Here is a 20541-nt window from a genome sequence, read left to right on the forward strand (position 1 = left end):
GAGAGGCTCTAGATTCTCCTTTCTACTTAATGGCAGAGCCTCATTTTCTTCCCCTGCAAAGTGGGGACTCAGGGAACTAGCTGCCATGAAAAGCATGGGCTCTGTCTCAGGACCCAGGCCCTACTGCCCTAAGCAGGCACATGCCCCCAAACTGCCAAGCGAGCTGCCTCTCACCCTCGAGGAAGCACTTCCCATCTCAGACGCTTGGCACGTGCTGTCCCTTCTACCTGAAGTGCCCTTCTTTCAAAATCCAGATCCAAGACACTGCTTAGAGAAGCCTTCCCTAACCCCAGGGACAGAATCAGTTGCTATCTCCTCTGAGAGTGCTCAGAGACCAAACTTCCTTGGTGTGGCGCTGAGCACTGTGTGCTTGTGCTTTCTCCCTCATGAGTGTCTGTCCAATTACAATGGAAGTCACACAGATCTGCAAATGTGTGCGTTTTAATTTTTTAAGATAATATCCAATATGTTGCAGGGTCCTGCAGGGGACCAGTCTCAAAAAAGGGAGAAGAGGATAGGCCTGTCCTGCCTGGATTGCCAGCCATCAGTGGCAGCTGAGGCCTCGGGGAGTAAGCATCTCCTGGAGGCAGCAGAAGCCTCTGGAGGTGAGCCAGGCAACCAAAGGGAAGCACTGGGAAGGCTCAGGTTCTGCTCTGGGGGATCCTGGGAAATTGGAGGTTGGCACCTGCCCCCAGGGCTTGGCCCCTGTCCCTGGTGCCCAAGCGTGCCTGCCCAAGTCTGCTGCATGCGAGCTCAGGATCCTTTCCCTGTGAGCCAGGACATGTCGCCGGTCCTGCAGGAATGAGGGGAGGAGGAGTCAGGGTAGAAGACAGCAGGTTACCCACTCAGCACCATGAACAGGTGATCCCTGAGGACAACAGGAGGCCCGTTCTGTGCCAGGCCCTGGTGCCCAGCAAGAATGGGTACTTAGCAGAAAGGGGAAGACCATGGGGGTACAGGCTCTGGGCTGAGGTGGGAAAGGCTCAGAATGGTTGACAAGAAGGACAGAGGACCACGTACTTGCTGTGCAGCACAAACAGCCTTTTCGAAGGCAAGAGGGAGAGAGACAGAGAAGGCCGGGGAGAGAATATGTCATTCATGTTCCCTCTTGGTTCTCCATTGTTTCCAGCCTGAGGCCTACTCCTGTCCCTTGGTCTCCAAGCTTTCCCCAGTCTCTGGGCAGGGGGAGGGGACCTCTCTGTAGGCAGTTTGAGCCCACGGGGTGACTTGCATTGGCACCATCCTGGGGTGAGGGTAATGGCTGACATCCAGTGTCCCCCCACCCCCGGACCCCAAACAACTACCCAACATCTCTGTGCAGGGTGTCCCCAGAGGCATCACTAGCTGCCTTCACCACTACCACCCCCAGCTTCTGTCAGGCCCAACACAACCAAGTCCAGTTGGGTGTCCCAGGCCAAGTGACTGCCCAAGCAGTGGCTTTGACCAAGGGCTTTGACCCCTCCGCACAGCACTGGCCCTGTCCTTCTAACCCACAAGAGCACAAATAACCAGCCCATTTGCAACCACAGCCCTTGCCCCACACCACCCCATAGTCCTGATGCCCCATAGACTGATGTGGACCAAGAATAGGGGAAGGGCTCTGTAGGGCTATGGGGATGGATGGCAACCAAGGGCGAGTCCCTTGGGGAACCTCCCCACCACAACCCACCAGACCTCTGAAGCCCACACTCACTCCACCTCCCGCTTTCGGATGGCCCGGCCGGAAGCCAGCACCTCAGCCACCTTGGACACGATGGGATCGTAATTCATGCTGGCCACAGCAATCACCTCATCGCCTCTGCAGGGACAGAGTACCTGAGCCTGAGGGCTGCCCAGCAGTGGCCTTCCTTCTTGGAGACCCTGATGCACTCCTCTTCCACTGGGGCCCAGGGAGGGATCTTACGCAGGACAACAGGGCTCTCCTGAGCCCCCAGCCCTCCTTGCTTTGCTTGGCCCACCAAGGGGATCCTGCAGAAGGCCCACGGAGGCTCTACCCTTCCTCCTCTAGGGAGTTCAGGGCTGAGCTCCAGTCCTGGGATCACTTCTACCTGTGTGACTTTCCTCAGTGTAAAAGTGCCAGTGGACAACACCCACCTCAAAGAGCTGTCCTGAAGATAGAATGTCCCGCCTCCACGCCTGGCTGCTGGACTCCTTACTACCCCACCTCCTCACTCGCCCGTGGAGGGTCTCCTGTCTAGCTGCCTCCCTGGGCCACTCGGGGACCTATCGGGCAGGTCCCCTCCCTCTGGAGCAGGGCTCCTCTGGGAGGAGTTCCCCTTCCCGACCGAGCTCCCGCTGCTCCTCACCGCCTTCCACCCAGTTGCTCTCACTTGGTGTAAAAAGCCACGAACTTGAGATCTTCCAGATCCCCCTGGATGATGACGTCGTCAAAGCCTTCTCCGTACCCTGGGGGCCGAACAGGAGATGGGGCTCCCCCGGGTCAGCGCCCTGTGCCCTCCTAAATCCTCCCGAGCCCTCCACCCGGCCCCGCTCCCTCGGTCCTTTCAGGTGGTTCTCAGTGCCGCCCCCAACCAGTTCTTGCTCTCCCTCCGCAGGGCGAGGCCCCGCCCCGATGATGCTCATGGCCCCGCCCTCCCCTCCAAGCCCCACCCTCCCTCCGCTGGGCGAGGCCCCGCCCCTCCCTCCGCTGGGCGAGGCCCCGCCCCCGAGGATGCTCAGGGCCCGTCCTCCCCTCCAAGCTCCACCTCCGCATCCCCGGGGCGAGGCCCCGCCCCCGAGTGCTCTGGGCCCCGCCCCTGACCGGCGCCCCCGGTTACCCGCGTAGCGCAGGCTCTTGCCGAACATGGCAGTCCACAGGTAGGGCACGGTGCTGATCTCCGCCTCCTGCGCCAGCATGTTCTGGGCCGCCACCCGCCCTGTGGGACCCAGGGTCGTGAGAGCCCCGACCCTAGCCCGCACCACCCCACACTCCCTGCTCAAGGGCTCTCTGGGGCTCCTCCGCCTCCTCGCCACCCCCGCACCCCCCACCCCGAGGTCAAAAGATGCACCATCACCCGCTGCCCACTGTCGATTGCAGGTGGTTGGTGCGGAGGGGACACCTGGCTCAAAGCCAGTCAGGTCGCTTCTCTAAGAATCTAAATGAAGTGCCCCAGATCGGGAAGGTCGGCTTCCTGGGGTTGTGGGGGCTGCGCGCCACTTCAGGTGTGCACACAGCTAATCAGACACATCAGGTATGAGGAGGGCAGAAGAACGGGCACGAGTGCCCGGGGAAGCAGAGAGGACAGCCAGGCCCGGGCCCCAGAGAATAGCGTGGGCGGCTTCCCGGTTCACGAGGCCCGCTGGACTCCGTAGTTGGCTGTGCGTGAGTCCCTAGACCCTCTCAGTTAAACCTCAGTGATGCGTGGCTGATGAGTGGCCAGCCTTTGGTTCCTTAAAGCCAGCACCAACGTTAGACCTTGGACCTGAACAAGAACTGATACCGGAAATGGGATTTCAGGCAGCAGATGCTGAGGTAATGTGAGGCCAGAGAGGAGAGGTGAGTGCGGGGAGTCTGGTGATCGATCCTCCCCTTGAAGGCAGCCCACCTGCTGGCACCTACCTCTTAGGGACCCAGACCCGGTATGCATAGTAAGTGAGGCTTTAGGGACTTAAGGGGTGGGGGGATTCCTCAGAGAGCACAACAGTTCCCCACTGAGCCCAGTTTCCAGGCCCAGATGGCTGCCTTCCAGGGGCCTGCGTGAAGCGATCGGGTTCACGGAGCGAGTGGCCCAAGGGAGACAGAAACACTGAGTGGGAAGGCGGCCCGTATCCTACTACGTCCCTTTCTCTTTCCCTGGGTGACTGCACAGGTTGGTGAGGACAAAAGGAATGGAGAGGCTGGTGGAAGGATGGGGCGGGAGGCTGTGGCTAGTTGGATGGGGTGTCCTGAGGGCACAGGAAGGATGTCTCTGGATGGGCCCCAGGGCTTGCTCGGTCAGCTGGCTCCATCACCTGGAGGAGGCTGGTCAGACAGGCCACCACAGAGCCTTGAAAGTCTGACCCAGGACCCAAGGCCAACAACTGGAGGGGGGGGCAGGGAGAAGCTGAGACCTTGGGACTGCCCCCCATCTCCCCCTTCCCCGTCCTGCCACCGGGCTGGTCGTACCCTGGGCATGAGCCATCTGCCAGTGTGGGATGTTCACTTTCCGATTGTTCCTCCAGGCCAGGGGGAAAGTGACAGCATCGCCAGCTGCAAACACGCCTGGGACGTTGGTCTGCATCATCTGTGGGGAGAGGACCCAGGGCTCTGTGGGTGGGACGGGGCCTGGGCGGGACCTGCTGCCACCCCCAGCCCCGCACCCTGCCCACCCCTCCCAGCCCCACCTTGTTGACAGGGATGAAGCCTCGGGAATCCAGATTGATGCTGCTCTGCCTCAGGAAGCCCGTGGCGGGCACCGCGCCTGAGAGGGCAGGGGCCACCAAGTCCATGCCCTGGTCCCTCCCGTCTCCCTCCTCGTTGTCCCCCATGACCCATATCCTTCCCTCACCACCATCCAGCCTCAGGCCGATAGTCCAACGGGCTCCCTGCCCGGCTCCGCCCGGACCCCCGCAGACCCCCATGCCTCACCGCCAAGCTCCCCTCCGGCCTCAAGCATCACCTCCCCTGAGATGCTGTGAAAGCCCTGGGGGGGGGGGCAGGCCGTACCTCCCAGCTCCATACCTCCCCAGGAGCAGGGCCAGTTAGAAGCTGGTTTGGTTTGCGTCCTGCAGCCACGGGGGTGGGGGGTGGGCGGGGGCAGACCGTGGATGGGTGGATGGGTCTCCGTGAGGGCGTCTCTGGGAGCATCCCCCAGGCCGAGCCCTGGCTAAGTGTGCACTCCCCACTCCCCAGTAGCCCTGTGAGGGGTACCGTCCGGGTGGCGATCTTACGGAGGCGGGGACCAGGCTGGGGAGGGAAGGGACTGGCCCAAGGCCACTCCTCGCACCAGCCTGCCCACCCACTTACCAATGCCCACCACACAGACGTCGGCCCGCACAACCTTGCTGCTCTTCAGCACGACCTCCTTCAGCTGTGGGGAGGGGCGGGTGAGGAGGCAGGCCCAGCTCCCCAGCTCTGGGACCGGGAGAGAGGGGGGCAGGAAGCAGGGCCCACCTTTCCTTCCTGGGCCCGTAGCTCTGACACCTCCGTCTGCATGTAGAACTTAACCCGGTTGTTCTCAAACATCTGTTGGGGTGGAGGGGGGAGGCAGGGGGGCCGTGGATGAGACAAGGCCTGGGGTTCTGAGGGGCTGGGGGCTGGGCGCCAGGGTGGGCTCACCTTCATGAGGGCACGACCGACACGTTCCCCCAAAAATCTCCTGAAGGGCGTCTCCTCCAGCTCCACCACGGACACGGAGTGGGCCTTTTCAGTCAGGTAGGCGGCCACCTCCATCCCTGGGGCCGGGGTGGGGGGCGGTGGGCAGGCGCCCCGCACCTCCCGTGGCCAGTCCCGCCCTGGACCCGCTACCACCGACCGTTGCCCCCCAGTCCCGGCTGCTCACCCAGGAAGCCAGCTCCCACGACCACCGCGTTGCGGCCTCGGGCCAGCCTCACCACACGGTTGGCGTCTTCGGGTGTCCGGATGGTGAACACGTTCTCCACCTCCTTGCCTTTGCAGCTCAGCATCTTGGGGCTGAGACGCGGCCAGCATCGGTGGGGGGCTCCCGGCACCCCGAGCCCTCCCACCCCTGGCTGGTCCCCTGCTGGGTGTCCAGCAGGGGACAAGGGGAGCCACCGTCCCACCTGCTCCCTGGTGCGAGCAGCAGCTTGCTGTACTCCAGCTTGAAGCCATCCTTGAACACGACTTTCTTGTTTCTCACATCCACTGTGACCACCTGTAACACCCCCCCCACCCCCACTGGGCAGCGTGGGGGCCTGGGTGTGGACTCGAATCCATCTCCCACCAGACCCTCCGAACAGAAGGTTCCACGGGGGCTGTTCCTGCCACGTGGGTCATCCTTCCTCCTGGCTTCTAAACTTCAGACACCACCTTCCCCTCAAGGCCATCTTTCCGCTCTCCCACCCCAGCCCCGGCCCGAGCAGATGTCTGCAGGTGCCCATCATCCTGCCGGGAAGAAGATCCAGTGCTGCCTTCCAGGCCGGGAGCACCCCCAGGTTCCCGGACAGCAGGGCCAAGAGGGCAGGTCACCCCGCACACACACCTCCAGGGGCTTTGGTGGCCTCACGTCATTTGCGGTCCCCCCTAAGCCTTCCCTGGGCTTGTTTCCTAGTCTTGGCCCCATACCTGGGCCTCGGTGAGCACCTCGATGCCATAGGCTCGGAAGAACTCCTTGGGCCTCAGGGCCAGCTGCTCAGGCTGGGCGTCCAGGGACTGCAGGAGATAACTATCTTGAGATAAGGCCAGTGGCCATTATTCCATCTTGCAACAGAGGACTGGAGGTGGGGAGGGGGGCTGGGCCCTGTTCACAAAGGGGCTGCAGGATAGAGTTCAACAAACCCACATCTTTGTGGGGTACCACCGATTGGACTGGCGTACAGAGAGGGCAGCTGGCTGGACCCCCGAGGGGCGACAAGCAAAACGCTGAGAGGGCCTGACTGTGCCCAGAGGGCTAGGGGCCTGGGCCCAACCCTGGCCCCCGTCTGCCCCTCCTCCCACCTTGCTGAGCTTAGGTCTGTCATAGGGGAGGTGCCGGTCCAGTGTGCATAGGACGATCCTGTCTGAGAACCCCTCCTGCCGCAGTGTCTCCGCACACACTAAGCCAGCTGCACCTGAGGGGAGGGTGCGGTGGGTCAGGGACCACCTCTCCCCCCACCCCACCCTGCCCCTCATAACCCCACCACCAACCTGCGCCTACAATGAGCACGTTGGTGCTGCTGCTGTGGCCGGCACTTGGAGAGATACATTTGGCCATCACCTTGGTTCTTCGCTGTAGCTGCAAGGCCTGGGGGTGGCCGGAGAGTGGAAGGCAGCTGGAAGCTGGTCCCGGACATCCTCCCTGTGCCATCATCCCAGCAGGCCAGATCCTGCTGCTGCAGTCCAGCCTCACCCCCACCATGTAGCCTTTCACTCTGTTCCCCAGCCAGAGGGCCTTTGCACATGCTGATCCCCAGGCTAAGAAGCACTCCTCATTTCTCCCTTTTGCCTGAGCCCCAAGCCACACCCTCACCTGCTTGCTGGCCCGGACGTACACCTTCTCCTTCTCAATCTTCACCTGCAAGGGCAGTGTTGCTCAGGATCAAGTTTTGGGGTCCCCATCCCCTGCCCTGCACCCCCAGGCTCCCTCCTCACTGGGTGCCTGGCCCCACCTGGAATTTGTGCAGACTGTCCAGGCCGGGGAAGTCCTCCAGGTCCCCGGTGCCGATGTTGAAGCAGGCACCATGCCAGGGGCAGCGCACTCGGCCCCGGGACAGCACGCCTGGGGGAGGCAGTGCTGGGCTGAGACCACCAGTGACAGTCCCTCTCCCCTGTGTCCCAGCAGTTGCTGGCTCTTCCCCACAGCCCAGGAGACTCCACTAGTAGATGGGGCCCTGGAGGCCCAAGGAGGACCAAGCACCCTAACAGGGGGTCCCGCGCCACCTCCTGTGTGTGCTGGGACAGCTCACCTTTCACCAGGGGTGCCCCGTAGTGTGGACACTTGTGGCCCAGGGCGTGGAACTCCCCGTTGTCCTTCACCAGCAGCACTTTCCCCCAGCCCAGCTCCACTTCCCGCATCCTGGGGAGGGGCGGCACTCAGACCCCGGGCCAGACCCCAGGCACCGACCGCCTCTGCTGGGCACCTCTGCCCAGAGTCCGGCTTTCTGAGGAGCAGGCCTGGATCCAGAGAGGCCACAGCGGTGGCCGCTGCAGGTGCCGGGCGAGGCCCCTTCCAGCCTCCCAGTCCACCCCATCCGTGGCCTGCACCTTGCCTTCCCATCTTGGGCCCTCTGATTGCCTGCCCCCCCACCCCGGTTCCCCTGGGGCGCAGCACCCACTGGCCATTCTCCAGGTCCTTGACGTGGCACACGGCAGCTTCCACACAGTCCTGGGGGCCCGGATAGGGGTGCGGGGCGGGCAGGCGCTCCTCGGCATGGAAGTGGCGGGCCGTGCCGTTGCCCTGGTAGGCCCGGGGGCTGCCCTTCCCGCTGGCCGACAGCTCCTCCTTGCCCCGCTCCTTCTCGGGCAGCACCACCTCGATCTTGAGCTCCACTGTGGGCAGGCGGGGCAGCACGGTGACCCCCAGCCCGGCCCACCTCCCTACCCACCCCTCAGGCTCCCTGGACTGGCTCCTTGGAGTGGTTTTTGCCTTTTTTTTTTTTAAGATTTTATTTACTGATTCAAGAGAAACACAGAGAGAGAGAGGCAGAGACACAGGCAGAGGGAGAAGCAAGCTCCATGCAGGAAGCCCGACGCGGGACTCGATCCCGGGACTCCAGGATCACACCCTGGGCCAAAGGCAGACGCTCAACCGCTGAGCCGCCCAGGCATCCCATGGAGTTTGAGTTCTCTCCCATGCCTCTGCCTTTCCAGAAAGCCACCTGCACCATCAGCAAAGAGCCTCCAAACCAGCATGAAGCAGAGAGGAGGCAGCAGGAGGCGGAGCTGGGTTGGCCTGAGTTAGTGCCTGCACGTTTCCTTTTTCAGTAACAAATTAGTGAGGGGGCCACTATTGGAGCTCCTTTCACCCTGAAATTGCCTTTTCTCCAAGAAATCGAGGTGGAGAAGAGAACCCTGGTGCCCTGAGTCCTGCTCTGACTCTAGCTGCATGGCCCCCCCTGGAGGAGGAATCCCTGAAGGATCAAGGCAGGTGTAGAGACTCAGGTGAGAGCAGGGTGTCTGAACCTGGGTGTGGCTCTGGGGGACCAGAGGCAGAGGGTTTGTTCTTCTCTTTCCCGTAGGTTTGAGTTTTGTTTTGTATTTTATAATTTAAAAAAGGGGGAAAAAATGGGACGCCTGAGTGGCTCAGCAGTTAAGCGTCTGCCTTCAGCTCAGGCCGTGATCCTGGAGTCCCAGGATCGAGTCCCACGTCGGGCTCCCCACATGGAACCTGCTTCTCTCTCTGCCTATATCTTTGCATCTCTCTGTGTCTCTCATGAATAAATAAATAAAATACTTAAAAAGAAAAAATGTACATAATATATTTTCAACTTCTTAAAACAGCTCTGTTCATCAATTTAAGAATCCGTGATTTGCCAAGCCCTGGTTTTTCAGTGTTTTCATGTGCAGGGGTGTGCCTTGGGTGTGAACCGCACCTAAAGGGGTTGGTGCAGAGGGTGCATGGGGCGCCCACACAGAAGGTACTTCCCCAGAGTGGTCATGGGGCCTACTCTAGCAGCCAGTGAGCTAAAGACTGTCATTTTCGTCTTTCTTCTTTTCTGCATTTTCTAAATTCCCTACAATGTGCCTGGGGTATTTTTCTAATTAGAAGGGAACAATAAACAGAATTTTTAGCAGCGATAATCTGGCCTCCTGGGCTGAGTGATGGAAGCTAAGCCCCTGGCACAGCAGGGGCCTGATGAGGAAGCAGGAGGTGCCTCTCCCCACTCCCAAGGCACCAGAGCCTTCAGGCCTCTCCCCATCTCACCTCCACCCCAGACCTGACACTCCAGAAACAGAGGACATGGAGTCACACCTCTGGGCCTTTGCCTATGCAGTTCCCTCACCCTGAATGGCCACCCTTCCTGGCCCCAAGTCACCCCTGCCCATCCACCTGGACAGCTCAGGTGCTGTCTCCGCTAGCTGCCCATTCTCTGCATGTGCCTCATCTCGTGCTGGGCTAATCTCCCACCCTGGCCTGGCCCGGAGCCCGGGAAGGCAGGCCCGCACCCCCTTAGCATCAAGTCCCAGCCCTTAGCCTGACCCGGGCACGGCAGGGGGCAGGGGTGAAGGTCTGCTCCAGGATTCCAGCTGGGCGGGAAGGGCCCCAGAGCACACCACCACAGTGCTAAAGCTGTTGTGTCAGGTGGGGGGGGGGTTGAGGGAGGGGGGGGCTTCTTTGCCTCCACTTTCCATACTTTATGTAATGGTGTTAGAATGTTTTGAGAAGAATTAAAAAGGAAAATACTCCCAACTCAGCTGACACCAGCTATGAGAACTGTAGAGAGGAAGCTCACAGGAACAGCCTGGCAGGGGCCCAGATAACAGCCAAGCCAGACTGTTTGCATCCTCCACCTCCTTCCAGAAGGCTCCAAGGAGCTCGCTGATGCAGTCTAACGGGAAGCCATTAAGTCAGAGGCAATAGTGGAAAGGTGGATGGGGAGGGGGTCTCTGCTCACCCACAGAGCCAGATCGGACCCTAGCTTCATGATTCCCAGGAGTCCATGTGACCATGGGTCCCTGCCTTATCCCCTTGGGACCTCAGATGCCTTCATTATAAAACAGAGAGAACAGTGCCTACCCCTTTGGTGATAGTGAATGCTGAAGGATTTAACATATGTAACTTAGAGTAGAAGCTGAACAGATGAAGTTGGGTAGTAGCATTTTACTGGTTAGCTCTGAGCCTCCTGGCAGCCATGGCAAAAAGGGAAAGCCTTTAAGAAGCACTTGTGCTCTAATAAAAGGCAAGTGACTAGATGCCAGAAGAGCTGCACTGCTTCCTAGTTCTGAGCTTAGCAAGGGTCTGGCGCACACACTTCTTATCACAAACACAGAGCCCATGCAACATGGGGAGTAGAGTGAGCAAGCTCAGAAAATGTGTGCTCATGTGCTCCAAGCCAGTCAAGCAAGACTGAAGGTAAAGAATTTGCACAAAGACCTTCAGCTTGCTCTGGTCTCCCTGCAGCCCCTCCTGTCCCCAGCTGAACTTTTATGGCCCAAATGCTCACTCATACACCCTGAAATTCCCTGAACCTCACCATTGACCTGTCCAGCATGGGTGCCTGGGGCCTAAGCTCCTGCCCCCCTGCCATAACCCCACAGGGGGTCTTGAAAGCAGAGTCTACCTCCCAAAAAGAAGCGATAACTTTCTGCACATGCCTCCTTCCTGTGTGCCAGGTGTGGTGCTAAGCATGACAGTCTGCAGGGGTGGGGGTGGGGGGCAAATTTATCCATGAGAACACAGAGGCTCAGAGACATGAAGTCACCTGCCCAATTGGGTCACACAGCCAGGAAGGGGCAGGGCTAGATTTGGGCTCTAGACAGCAAGTTCTTACTGCTGCCTCTGAGGTGGTGAGACCTGCCGGCTCCCGACCAGGGAGCTGGGGGCCAGAGGTCTCAGGCAGACCAGGCTGCTGAGATCCTTTAAAGGAAGCTGCCGGTGGTCTCCTCTGATCTTGGCCTCCTGCCAGACCAGCTAGCATTTTCTTGCCCACTCCTGATAGGGGAAAGGCTTCATTTGCCCAAGTCATATGCGGAGCCAGGAAGGGTGGTGGGATCGGGCCCGGGGCTGGGCACCCAGAGCATGGGCATGGGAGGAGGGGCAGCTGGCTCCTGAGGCAGGTGCAGGGGGTTCCCCTCTGCCTGGCAGGGTGTCAAAGGTCTCCTCTTGCCCCCAGGTTCTCCCTCAGACCCAGGAAAAGGAGAAAAGGCTAGTGTGTTCCAAGGTAATGGAGCCGATGGGTATCAGGTAAGGGGAGCTGGCCGGGGCAGGGTGGCCTAGGTGGCAGGTGGGCAGGGGCACTGACTGGGCCTCCATGTCTTCATCTGTGACAGGCCTCTGTTCTTTTGGTTTCCTGAGTGTTGTGAAGAGAGAAGAGGGCAAGTCGGGGGGCAGGAGAGAGAGCCCAACACACAGAAGTCTCCATGGAGTGCAGACCCAGGCCCTCCCTCAGCACCCAGGAGGCCCCACCTTGGGCTGGAACCCCTTGGGCCAGGCAGGGCAGGATTTCCTGCACAGATGGGGAAACTTGGCCCCAGGTCACACAGGGCATCAGAAGAGGTGGAGAGGGCTCTGACCTGTCTATTCCACCCTCATGGCGACTTTGAGAAGAGGTCAGGCTCATTTTGTAGAGAGGGAAACTGAGGCTCAAAGAGGTAACTTGCATGCCCCGGGTCACATGGTGGCTGAGGGTATCCTGGAAGTCCCTCTTGGCTGCCCCTACCCTGAAGCATGAAGAACCCTACTTCTACCTTCCCAGAAAGGTTCAGCTGCTATTCCCACCAGAAGCCCCCAAAGCCCCAAATAAAGAGGGGGACCCACTGGACGGGGGGCCAAGAGAAGGCTCCAGGCCCCCCACCCCCTCCTGCCTACAGGGAATTAATATTCAGAGCAGGCTGCTGCCCAGCCTGACCTACTTCGAGGCGGAGGGGGGAAGGGGAGGAGGAAGGTGGCTGGAGAAGGGAGGGAGGAGGGAGGAGGAGGGAGGGAGGAGGGAGGAGGGAGGAGGAGGGAGGGAGGGGGCAGGGAGGAGGAAGAATGAGGCGCGAAGAGAGGAGGTACCTGGCTTGGGCTTGGAGAAGCACCCACCCATGGCGAGTGGCCCACAGATCAGTGGGGGGGCAGGTACGCAGATGGAAGGCTGTGGGAGGCCTAGGGTGCCCCGGGTGGGGCTGGACTCCCCATGGCCCTTAGAGATGCTGGAGCTGCCATTCCTGCTGGAGCTGCCTCCAGGACCTGCAGGGGAGACAAGGGGCGTCTGTAGGGACCAGGGCTTTGATGGGGGTTGTGGGGAGAGACACTGGGGGTGGGGGTGGGGCTTCCAGAAGATGCCCACATTTGAGCTGGGAAACACTGCATATGTAGGGGACCCTGGCAGGCACCTCCCTTTGGAGGCCCTCCAGGCTTGCTACCCTCACTCTCCCCTCCCATCTTTGCCTGTGGGCTGCGCCTACTGCCAAGGGGGCCCTCTGCTCAGATCTCAGCGTCTCTTTCAGGTCCAGCGCCACAGCTGCCTTGTTGGGTAAATCCTGATTTCGGGAGCCCACTGGAAATCCAGCAGTCTAGGAGCCCTGGGACCCTCCATTCTTCAGGGAGGCCACCACACCTGGGGTTGGACCCTAGGTGTCCTCAGGCAGATCAGAGCCCTCCTGATCCTGCGGTTTCTCCTTCCTACAATGGGGGTCACATTTAGTTCTGGGCCCTGGCCCCCACCCTGGCTGGCAGCCCCTGGATACCCACCTCCTCCAGGGGCAGCCACTGCTTCTTCCTCCTGGATGGAGGCTTCCCAGCCCTGGAAGGCAGGGCAAGGGGGGGCAGGGGTCCAAGCCTCCACCCCTCCTCCCAGTGTGAGTGAGGCCAGGAGAGACTGGGGGGGTGCGGCTGGGCCAGTCCACTGGTCCCCAGGGAAACCCAGCTCCATGGTGAACAGAAGTGGGCGGCCAGCCCAGGCCTGATGGGGTTGGGGGAACGGGAGGCCAGGCACACTGCCCATGCCCAGCAGCCATGAGCTCCCACCCTGGACACAGCCCCCCCCCCTCCACAAATGCCCTCCGGGCTGCGATGCTGAGATCACAACCAACAGCAGATGGAGAAACTGAGAGGCCAAGGGCTTGGCAAGGTCAAGCAGCAGGCAGGGGCAACCAGGCGGCCTCCCACCCCCCTTGGTTAGTTTCAAGATGGGCAGGGACCCAGGAAGCCCCCATAACACCCTGCAAGAGACAGGGCTGGGGGAGAGGTCACCGGGTCAGCAAAGAGATCCCTGCAGCCAAAGAGTTCTCATGGCCACAGGGTGGGCCTTCCAGAAGATGCAGCTTATAGACTGGACTTTGGAAGGCTCTGGACAAAGGTGTAGCTGCCCTGTTTACAAATGACCTCCCCCTGGTCCGTCCCACTGTGTTTCCCCTGGAAGTTCTTCCTGAAATCTAACTTGAGGTGGGTCTGGGGCCTCCTTGGTCTTGTCCAGATCCCAGCAAAGGCTTTGAGTGGGTGCCTGAGAGCAAGGGGACCAAGAAGACAGGAGGAAAAGTGGGGAGGGATCATCTACTGCCTGGCATCTGATCTTACCTGCGCTAGACCCACCCACTACAGTTCAGGGGGCAGTGGCACCCAAAGGCTACTGTTTTCCCCCCTTCACCACACCAGACTTGACTCCCACCTGCCCCACCCGGCCCCTCCCTGGGCGCAAGGGGGCCCCTCCCCAGATCCCTGCTTCTCCTCTGGCTCAGCCCTGCCCACCTCCTTCCTGCCAGGTCTCAGGCTTCACCTGCTGGGTCACAGAAGTCAGAAAAGTTGGGACCTCCGCTCGCTGCCAGGTCCCTATCTAGGCTGTTTCTCCCCAGACGCCCAGATGTCTTAGACCCTCCCGGGGCCCAGGGTCTGGAAAGAGATTTGCTGGGGGTTGAAAGGCCTCCAGGCCTACTGTGTGCAGGCTGGCTTGGAGCCCTGCGGCTTCAAAGGCAAAGGTCCTTGCCTGTGGAGCAGCAGGAGGCACCCCAGGATTTTGTGTGGGGTGCTGTCCCTTGCCCACACACTACCCAGTGCTGAGAAGTTGTAACAGCGCGCAAGGGCTAAGTACCCACCAGGAGCCTGTGTCCTGTTCCCCTGGGCGCCGCCCCCCAGGCCAGTGCAGGCTGGGCAGAAATGGGGGGATGCTCTCCAGTCGGGGCCCTCCGTGGCCTCCAGCCTCCCTGGGATTGGCAACGGAGTCTGAGGGTTGCCCGCCCTCACCCGCTCCCCCGGGGCCGGCGCCCGCCTCCCGCGCACTCTCCCGGCCTTTGCACGTGCGATCCCCTCGCTGCGGGAGGACATCGCCGCAGCCGCCAGCCGCCCGGAGCCCTCGCCCACGCGGGCGGCCGGGAAAGGGGTCAGGCACACAGTAGGGCCCCGCGGCGAGCGCGGAGGGGGCAGCGGGGAAGGGACCGAGACGCTCCAGCCCCCGCTGGTCCCCCTCCCCGGCCGCCTACCCCAGCCCCATCGCGCGGGCCCCGGGGTGCGGGGCGGCGGGGCCGGGGGGCGAGGGGGTCTCCTGGGACCGGGGGCCGGGGGGTCCCCGGGGCGGGCGCTCACCTGGGCTCGGCGCGGGCCTCCGCTCTGAAGCCGCTCGGGGCCGCGGCCGCGGGGGGAGGGGGGGAGGAGCGGGGGGGGGAGGAGCGGGCGGGGGCGGGGCCGGCGCTGCGGCGACACTGCGGCCGGGAGCCCGCGGCGCCCAGTACCGCCCCGCCGGGTCCCTGCCGGTAGGCTGGGGTCGGGGTCGGGCCCGGGCGGGGGCGGGGGCGGGGGCGGGGGCCCTTCTGGCCGCGGACGCCCCCAGCGGGGTCTGGCTTCCCGGGGATCCCCTGGACCCTAGAGGGGCGCCAAGCCGGGCGGCGCGCCGCGTCCCAAGCTCGTTCCTCCTTCTTTCCTAAGTCTTTCGAATCCTGAGCGACGTGAGGAGTGGGAGTCTAGCCTCCCCAAGAAGGAAACCCCAAATCCCCTTCGAGCGACTGCTCCGTAGGTACCTTGACTCCCTTTGGGGGCTCAGTCTCCTTGGTCTCTTGGCTCCCTCCCCTCTCCCCACACTTCATAAGGTCTATCTTAAATTATATATTTTATTACATTTTCTTTTTCCCATCTGTCATCATATCAGGAGAACTTCCCGGATCCCTATAAATCATGATGCGCCCTGGGGTTGTGTCCCCTCTTCCAGGAAGCCCTCTCTGACCAGTCTTCCTAGACTGAGTTGATCAGGCGGGATATCCTGGCTCCTGGTTACCTCGTGTTTCAGGGTCCCGATTGTCTCCATCTTTGCACTGTGTCCAGGCAGAGCTTGTATCTCCAGCAAACGGACCCAGTGACTATATGGGAAATGAATGAATGACACTTTCCAGGGAAACGATGTCACATCTACCATTAAGTACATCAGAGCCCACCAACTCTGTCCTATTTGGTGCCTTCTGTTGGCTTTTTTGCCCCTTCTCCCCTTTCTGGGCCTTGCTGTCCTGTAAGGATGACCAAAAAGTGACAGGGGTAACAGTCACCTGCACCAGGCAGATCCACCTTCAGAGGAAGACTTTTATTTAAGACCTACCCCCAAAATGAGGGGGACAATCACAACACTCCCTCATTTTACAGAAGAGGAAGTCCAGAAGGTTGAGTCTCACCCAGGGCCTGCATGGGTCCCCCTTACGTGAGTGGGTGTGGGGGGCCCAGACCGTGGAGGGGACATGTGGCTCTCTGCTCCAGCCATCCCTCTGAGGCCACGTGTATGGTTTCCACAGCATGATCATTGCCACTGCCACAGGAGAAACCTCATCAATGGGCAGATGGTGGATTGGAATTGGGCCTAGTGCCCTCGTCCTCCAAAAACCCAGCCCCCATTCTACACACTTGTTGCTTTTGCAGCTCCAGCCCCCTTAGCCAGGAAGACAGAGCCATGGCTGTGTGTTCACGTGCATTTCTTCCTTTTCTTTACAACAGCCTGAGGAGGAAGTTTCCCTGTGTATCCTCTTCACTTTACAATTGGGGAAACTGAGGTTTAGAGAGGGGACTCCCCAAGGCTACTAGTCGGTGAGTGAGAGCAGAGACTTTGAATCCTGGCAGGCTGGCTAGGCTGTGCTGGGCTTACAGGTGGAGGGGTAGCAGCGGGAGGGGCGAGGCCTGACAGGGCTGGCCAAGGCCCCACAGTCTCCAGGGCAGAGTTCGTGTCCTATGAGGGATCCGTTTGTCAGTGAGCCCCTGTGCCTCAGGCTTCCCGGAAAATGTGGGGGTAACTGCAGTGCCCTCCTCCCATGTCACCAGGACAGGTGTGGAACCACAGGAACTAGAAGGTACTCGGGATGTGGGGCAGGGGCTGCTAAGTGTGGGGTAGCAGAGATGAGACGAGGTCAGTGTGGGAGCTGTGAAGAGGCCAACAAGCTGTGACATGCTCCGATACAGGGTAAGTGCAGCCTTGATGTGGGGCAAATCCACTGTGGCCTCCTTGGTTCTAGAGATCAGGCCGGAGATTCCAGCTGCCCTGAGGGGGCAGCAGAAATCGCAAGTCATCAGGGAGCAAAAGCCAACACCAAAGATAGGCTAGGAGTGCCGCCTCAGAGAGGCCCTCAGACCTGGGGTGGTGCAGGTGGACAAGGGGATGGAGGGGGACTCAGGAGGCCTCTGAGCCTTGGGCAGTCTGAGGTCCTGATCCGGCCCTTAGGATGATTCTGGCAAGGCAGTAACATCTGGTCTGGAGAATACCCACCGGGATGATCACAAAGAGGGAAATGGAGCTGCAGGTTGAGATGTAGTGAGGTGACCTGGGGTAGCTGAGAGACCCCTACAGCCAGCAGACACCCTGAAGGGTGGGGGTTGCCAGGGTTTGAGAAGTGTGTGTGTGTGTGACCCCTGCCCAAGCCTGTCTCTGTTTTCCTTCCGTCTACCCCCTCCTGTCAGTTTCCCTGTTCCCCATTCCCCTCAGCCTAGGGCCTGGAAGCTAGGGTGCAGGATTCTTCCGACTGAGAGACAGCCTCGATGCTTAACCTTGGGATTGACACTGGCGCCCCCTGGAGGCCACTCTGAGGGCCAGCGGGGCCTCCCTGAGCTTTGAGATCCCGGGGCGGTGGCTGCTGAGACAGGAGTGCCCTCTTCTCTGATAGATTTAAGTGGATTTCCAGATCCGGAGACCTCAGATTTACTAACTGATTCCCAGGAAATATTAGGGGGCTGATACAGGACAGTCAACGCCTGAGCTGAGGCCAGCTGTGCCCAGAGACTCACTGTGACTCAGGCATAGGGAAGCAGAAGGTGGGGAATCTCCAGGTTGGGAAGCCTGGGCTAAACTGCACACCCCAGATTCATTCTTGACTTCCTCTGGCTCCTGCACCCCAGCCTCCCCCTAGCCTGCTTTGGTCTACACAGGCTGAACACCGTGTACTTATTAGCATCCTCTGTGGAGGCCGGCTACAGCTCCTACTGACCTCTTCAGCCCCCCTTGGTGCTCCCCAAACTGACCTGTTCCCAGGCTGCGGAGTAACCAGTCCTAATTCCAGTCCTTACAGAAGGAGGGAAAGTTCAGAAGGGCTTTTCTAGGAGGTGGCAAGGACCCAGGACAGACAGGTCCTTAGGAGCTCACTAGAGAGAAGAAGGGCATCCAAGCAGAAGAACTGTCCCAGCATAGGCAAGGAGGGAAGATGGCAAATTCCAGTCTGGCTTGAGTGCTGAGTTCTGGGCAGGGGCATAGCATGGAGGTATTTTATGAGCCCAAAGAGGAGTTGGGTGAGAGATTTTGGTCACATGTGCTTTAGTAAAAAAACAAAACTAAACCAAAAACCATAGCAGTAACTAGGGCTGGCACTGGAGTGGAACAGGGCACAGAGGCCAGGAGGTCAGCAGACACCTGGGATGAGCCTGGGCCAGAGTCAGCTGGTGGCCTGGAAGGTGGGCCATGCCCCTGCAGCCCTTACTTAGACCTGAGGATTTTCTATCATCAGAAGATTGGCAACAAGCTCCACACACCTCAAAGACAAATGTGCTAGCTTAAACTACGTCAGCCACGTGAAGGAATATTGTTCAGCCATAAAAGGTGTCTACAGAGAATTTGTAAAAATGTTATAAAGATTTTCTTAAAAAAATATTTTCTTATACATTGCTGACAGAAGTGTAAATTAAGGTAATCCCTACTAGGGCAATTTGGCAACACTTCTCAAAATTACTTCTCTGGCAATTGGAGCAGCTCATTTTAATGCATCTGACCCCCTTGCAAAGGACCTCCATGTCCATCAATAGCGGACTATTGAGAGTGGCAGTCCATCCGTATCATGGAGTACGATACAGTGATGAAAAAGAACAGAGACTCAATATGCAGATTCACAAAAATCTTTAAAACAGATTGGGGAAATAAAGTGAGCTGCAGAACAGTATCTATGCTACCTTGTGTAGAGAAAATATTTAGAAAGGATATTTACAGAGGTATTTGCTTGTATGTTATAGAATAACTGTGGATATATAGAATTATATTAATATATTATAAAATATATATCATAAACTGGAAACAGGGAGCTGCTGGAGAGTGGAATGGACAGTGGAGGGGACGGTTCATCAGATGCCCGTCTTTTGAATGCTGCATTCTATGGATGTTTTTTCTCCAACCTTGATGCCCAAGTGGAATTTTCCAAACTCCTCGGAGCTGTTTTGGGAAGCTGGGGTGGACTGCGAATCGCCATTCCCGAAGGGCTGGCAGTGGGGCTTGGGTCCCTTTCCTCTGCTCACTGGATCTGGTGCAGCCCTTGCCCAGGTCTCTCCTCGTGGTGCCGGCCCACGATAGATCACTCCCTCCCTCCAGAACCTGGCTGCTGGTCAGCTCCTGGCGCCCACTCCGAGGGCCTAACCCCCTTCCCCTTCCGGAGCCACTTCCTCAGACTGCTCAGCCTCAGGGCAGGTTCCGCCTGGCTCTCCGCGGCGGGCGGGGGCGGGCCGTCCTCCCAGGGCTCCGCCTTAGCCCCGCCCCCGCCCGCCCTCCGCCAGGGCCCGCCCCCACGTCAGCGAGGGCGGGGCTAAGGCGCTCCGGCCCCGCCCCCGGGAGCCTCCAGGGCACAGGTCATTCAGGGCGGGGAGCCCAGGAGCCCCCGGAACCGTCCCGACAAGGGCCGCGCTGACGGCCGCCGGGCCCCATGCCGGCCACCCCACCCGGCCTCGGCCCCGCCGCCGGGAAGCCCCGGCCAGCGCCCCGACCCCGCGGACGGCAGGGGGTCCCCCGGGAACCACGCACTCTGGACAACGTCCCGGAAGGGACAAGCCCTTTCCGGGACCTGAGGGGAGGGGGGCGGCAGGGAAGCTCTGGGGTCCCGGGAGTTTACGTCCTCCGCCTTCACCCCGCTTAGGGTCCTCCCTCTCGGCATCCCTCCCCGCGTGACTGTCCCCGCCTGTCCCGGGGACCGACGGCTGCGGCGGGGCGTGGGGAGTGCTGGAGCCAGGTATTAGGGGTCTGGTGGACCTGTTGGTAGTAGTGGTCTCCAGAACCGGCCCGCGAGGTGGTGGACGGGGGTCTAGGTGACGCGGCCCTTGGCCTGGCGCCCAGGATGCCTCCAAGTACCAGGTGTGTGGCGCCGGGGGCCCTCCACCCCAGGGTCTTCTCCATAAAGGAGGGGCAGGGAGTGCTCCCGGAAGGGCACTCCTCCCACTGGCTCCGGTCCGCGCTCCCGGACGGACTCAAGGCTCGCTCACCTATGACAGGCATCAGTGGATAGGCCACAGCTCCTTGGCCCAGGGCTTCCGAGAGCGCAGGAGGGAGTTCACTGGCAAAAGTTCTCCAACTTGGCTGCATAACAGAAAACTCCGGAGAACTTAAAAAAAAAAAAAAATCCAGCGTCCAAATCCATGAAATCAGAACCTGGGATGGGATCCCCAAGGTCTCCACTGTGCAGCGAAGGTGGAGGGCCAGCGGTGTTGATGAAACCAGAGGGACCAGGAAGGGCAGGTCACTCGAGGTCTCAAGTCAGCAAGGCATCTCGGGCCAAGACAAAGCCAGGGAATGCTCCAGCCCCGAGCTGCTCCCTAGGCCTGGATTACATTTAGTTCCCCTCCCCCAGGCAGCCAGGAAGCCTTCCTGAACCTGTTGGAGGCTCCACAGGGGCTCCCATTGTCACAAATCATCTTTGTGCCAGGAGCCTTCCAGGGCAGGGCAGGGCAGGGCAGGGGTCCCCTCTGTGCTCTAGCTCAGGGAACCAGGGTGTGCGCACAGACTCCAAGGGCAGGGTCAGGTCTTTACAGGGGGCTGGGAGAGAGGATCCATGACTAGGCAAGTTAGAAGGGCCTCCCAGAACACGGATCAGGGAGGAGACTGTGTGCAAAACCC

The 20541-nt window shown here is 60.2% G+C and overlaps 1 protein-coding gene across 3 annotated transcripts; it reads right to left on the minus strand.

The window, feature by feature from the left end:
- Positions 1-441: 441 nt before the first annotated feature.
- On the minus strand, positions 442-19978 carry AIFM3 (apoptosis inducing factor mitochondria associated 3). 3 transcript variants are annotated; one of them, XM_055321876.1, is made up of 21 exons: positions 19911-19978; positions 12294-12467; positions 7912-8125; positions 7543-7652; positions 7246-7355; positions 7107-7151; positions 6785-6881; positions 6596-6708; positions 6224-6310; positions 5722-5813; positions 5481-5611; positions 5258-5373; positions 5093-5164; positions 4946-5009; positions 4324-4400; positions 4106-4223; positions 2778-2876; positions 2331-2406; positions 1694-1798; positions 1021-1041; positions 614-793 (listed from the first exon to the last, which is right to left on the minus strand). In XM_055321876.1, exons 1-21 carry the CDS (start codon positions 19921-19923, stop codon positions 754-756), a joined length of 1974 nt encoding a protein of 657 aa, XP_055177851.1. In that variant the 5' UTR covers positions 19924-19978; the 3' UTR covers positions 614-753. The 3 variants fall into 3 exon arrangements, with proteins under 3 accessions (XP_055177849.1, XP_055177850.1, XP_055177851.1); XM_055321874.1 differs by lacking the exons at positions 1021-1041; positions 19911-19978 and adding an exon at positions 14799-14838 and having other exon boundaries at positions 442-793; positions 1699-1798; XM_055321875.1 differs by lacking the exons at positions 1021-1041; positions 19911-19978 and adding an exon at positions 12972-13006 and having other exon boundaries at positions 442-793; positions 1699-1798.
- Between the last annotated feature and the right edge of the window lie 563 nt (positions 19979-20541).

This window comes from Nyctereutes procyonoides, unplaced genomic scaffold (genome assembly GCF_905146905.1).
Source record: "Nyctereutes procyonoides isolate TBG_1078 unplaced genomic scaffold, NYPRO_anot_genome, whole genome shotgun sequence".
NCBI classification, from domain to species: domain Eukaryota; kingdom Metazoa; phylum Chordata; class Mammalia; order Carnivora; family Canidae; genus Nyctereutes; species Nyctereutes procyonoides.

Coding starts and splice junctions, on each gene's coding strand:
- AIFM3 (XM_055321874.1), bottom strand. CDS start 12,324: ATGGGTGGGTGCTTCTCCAAGCCCAAGCCAG. Junction 7,653..7,911: donor AAGGACCTGGAGAATGGCCA/GTGGGTGCTGCG, acceptor GCCCCTCCCCAG/GATGCGGGAAGTGGAGCTGG. Junction 6,311..6,595: donor ACAGACCTAAGCTCAGCAAG/GTGGGAGGAGGG, acceptor TATCTCCTGCAG/TCCCTGGACGCCCAGCCTGA.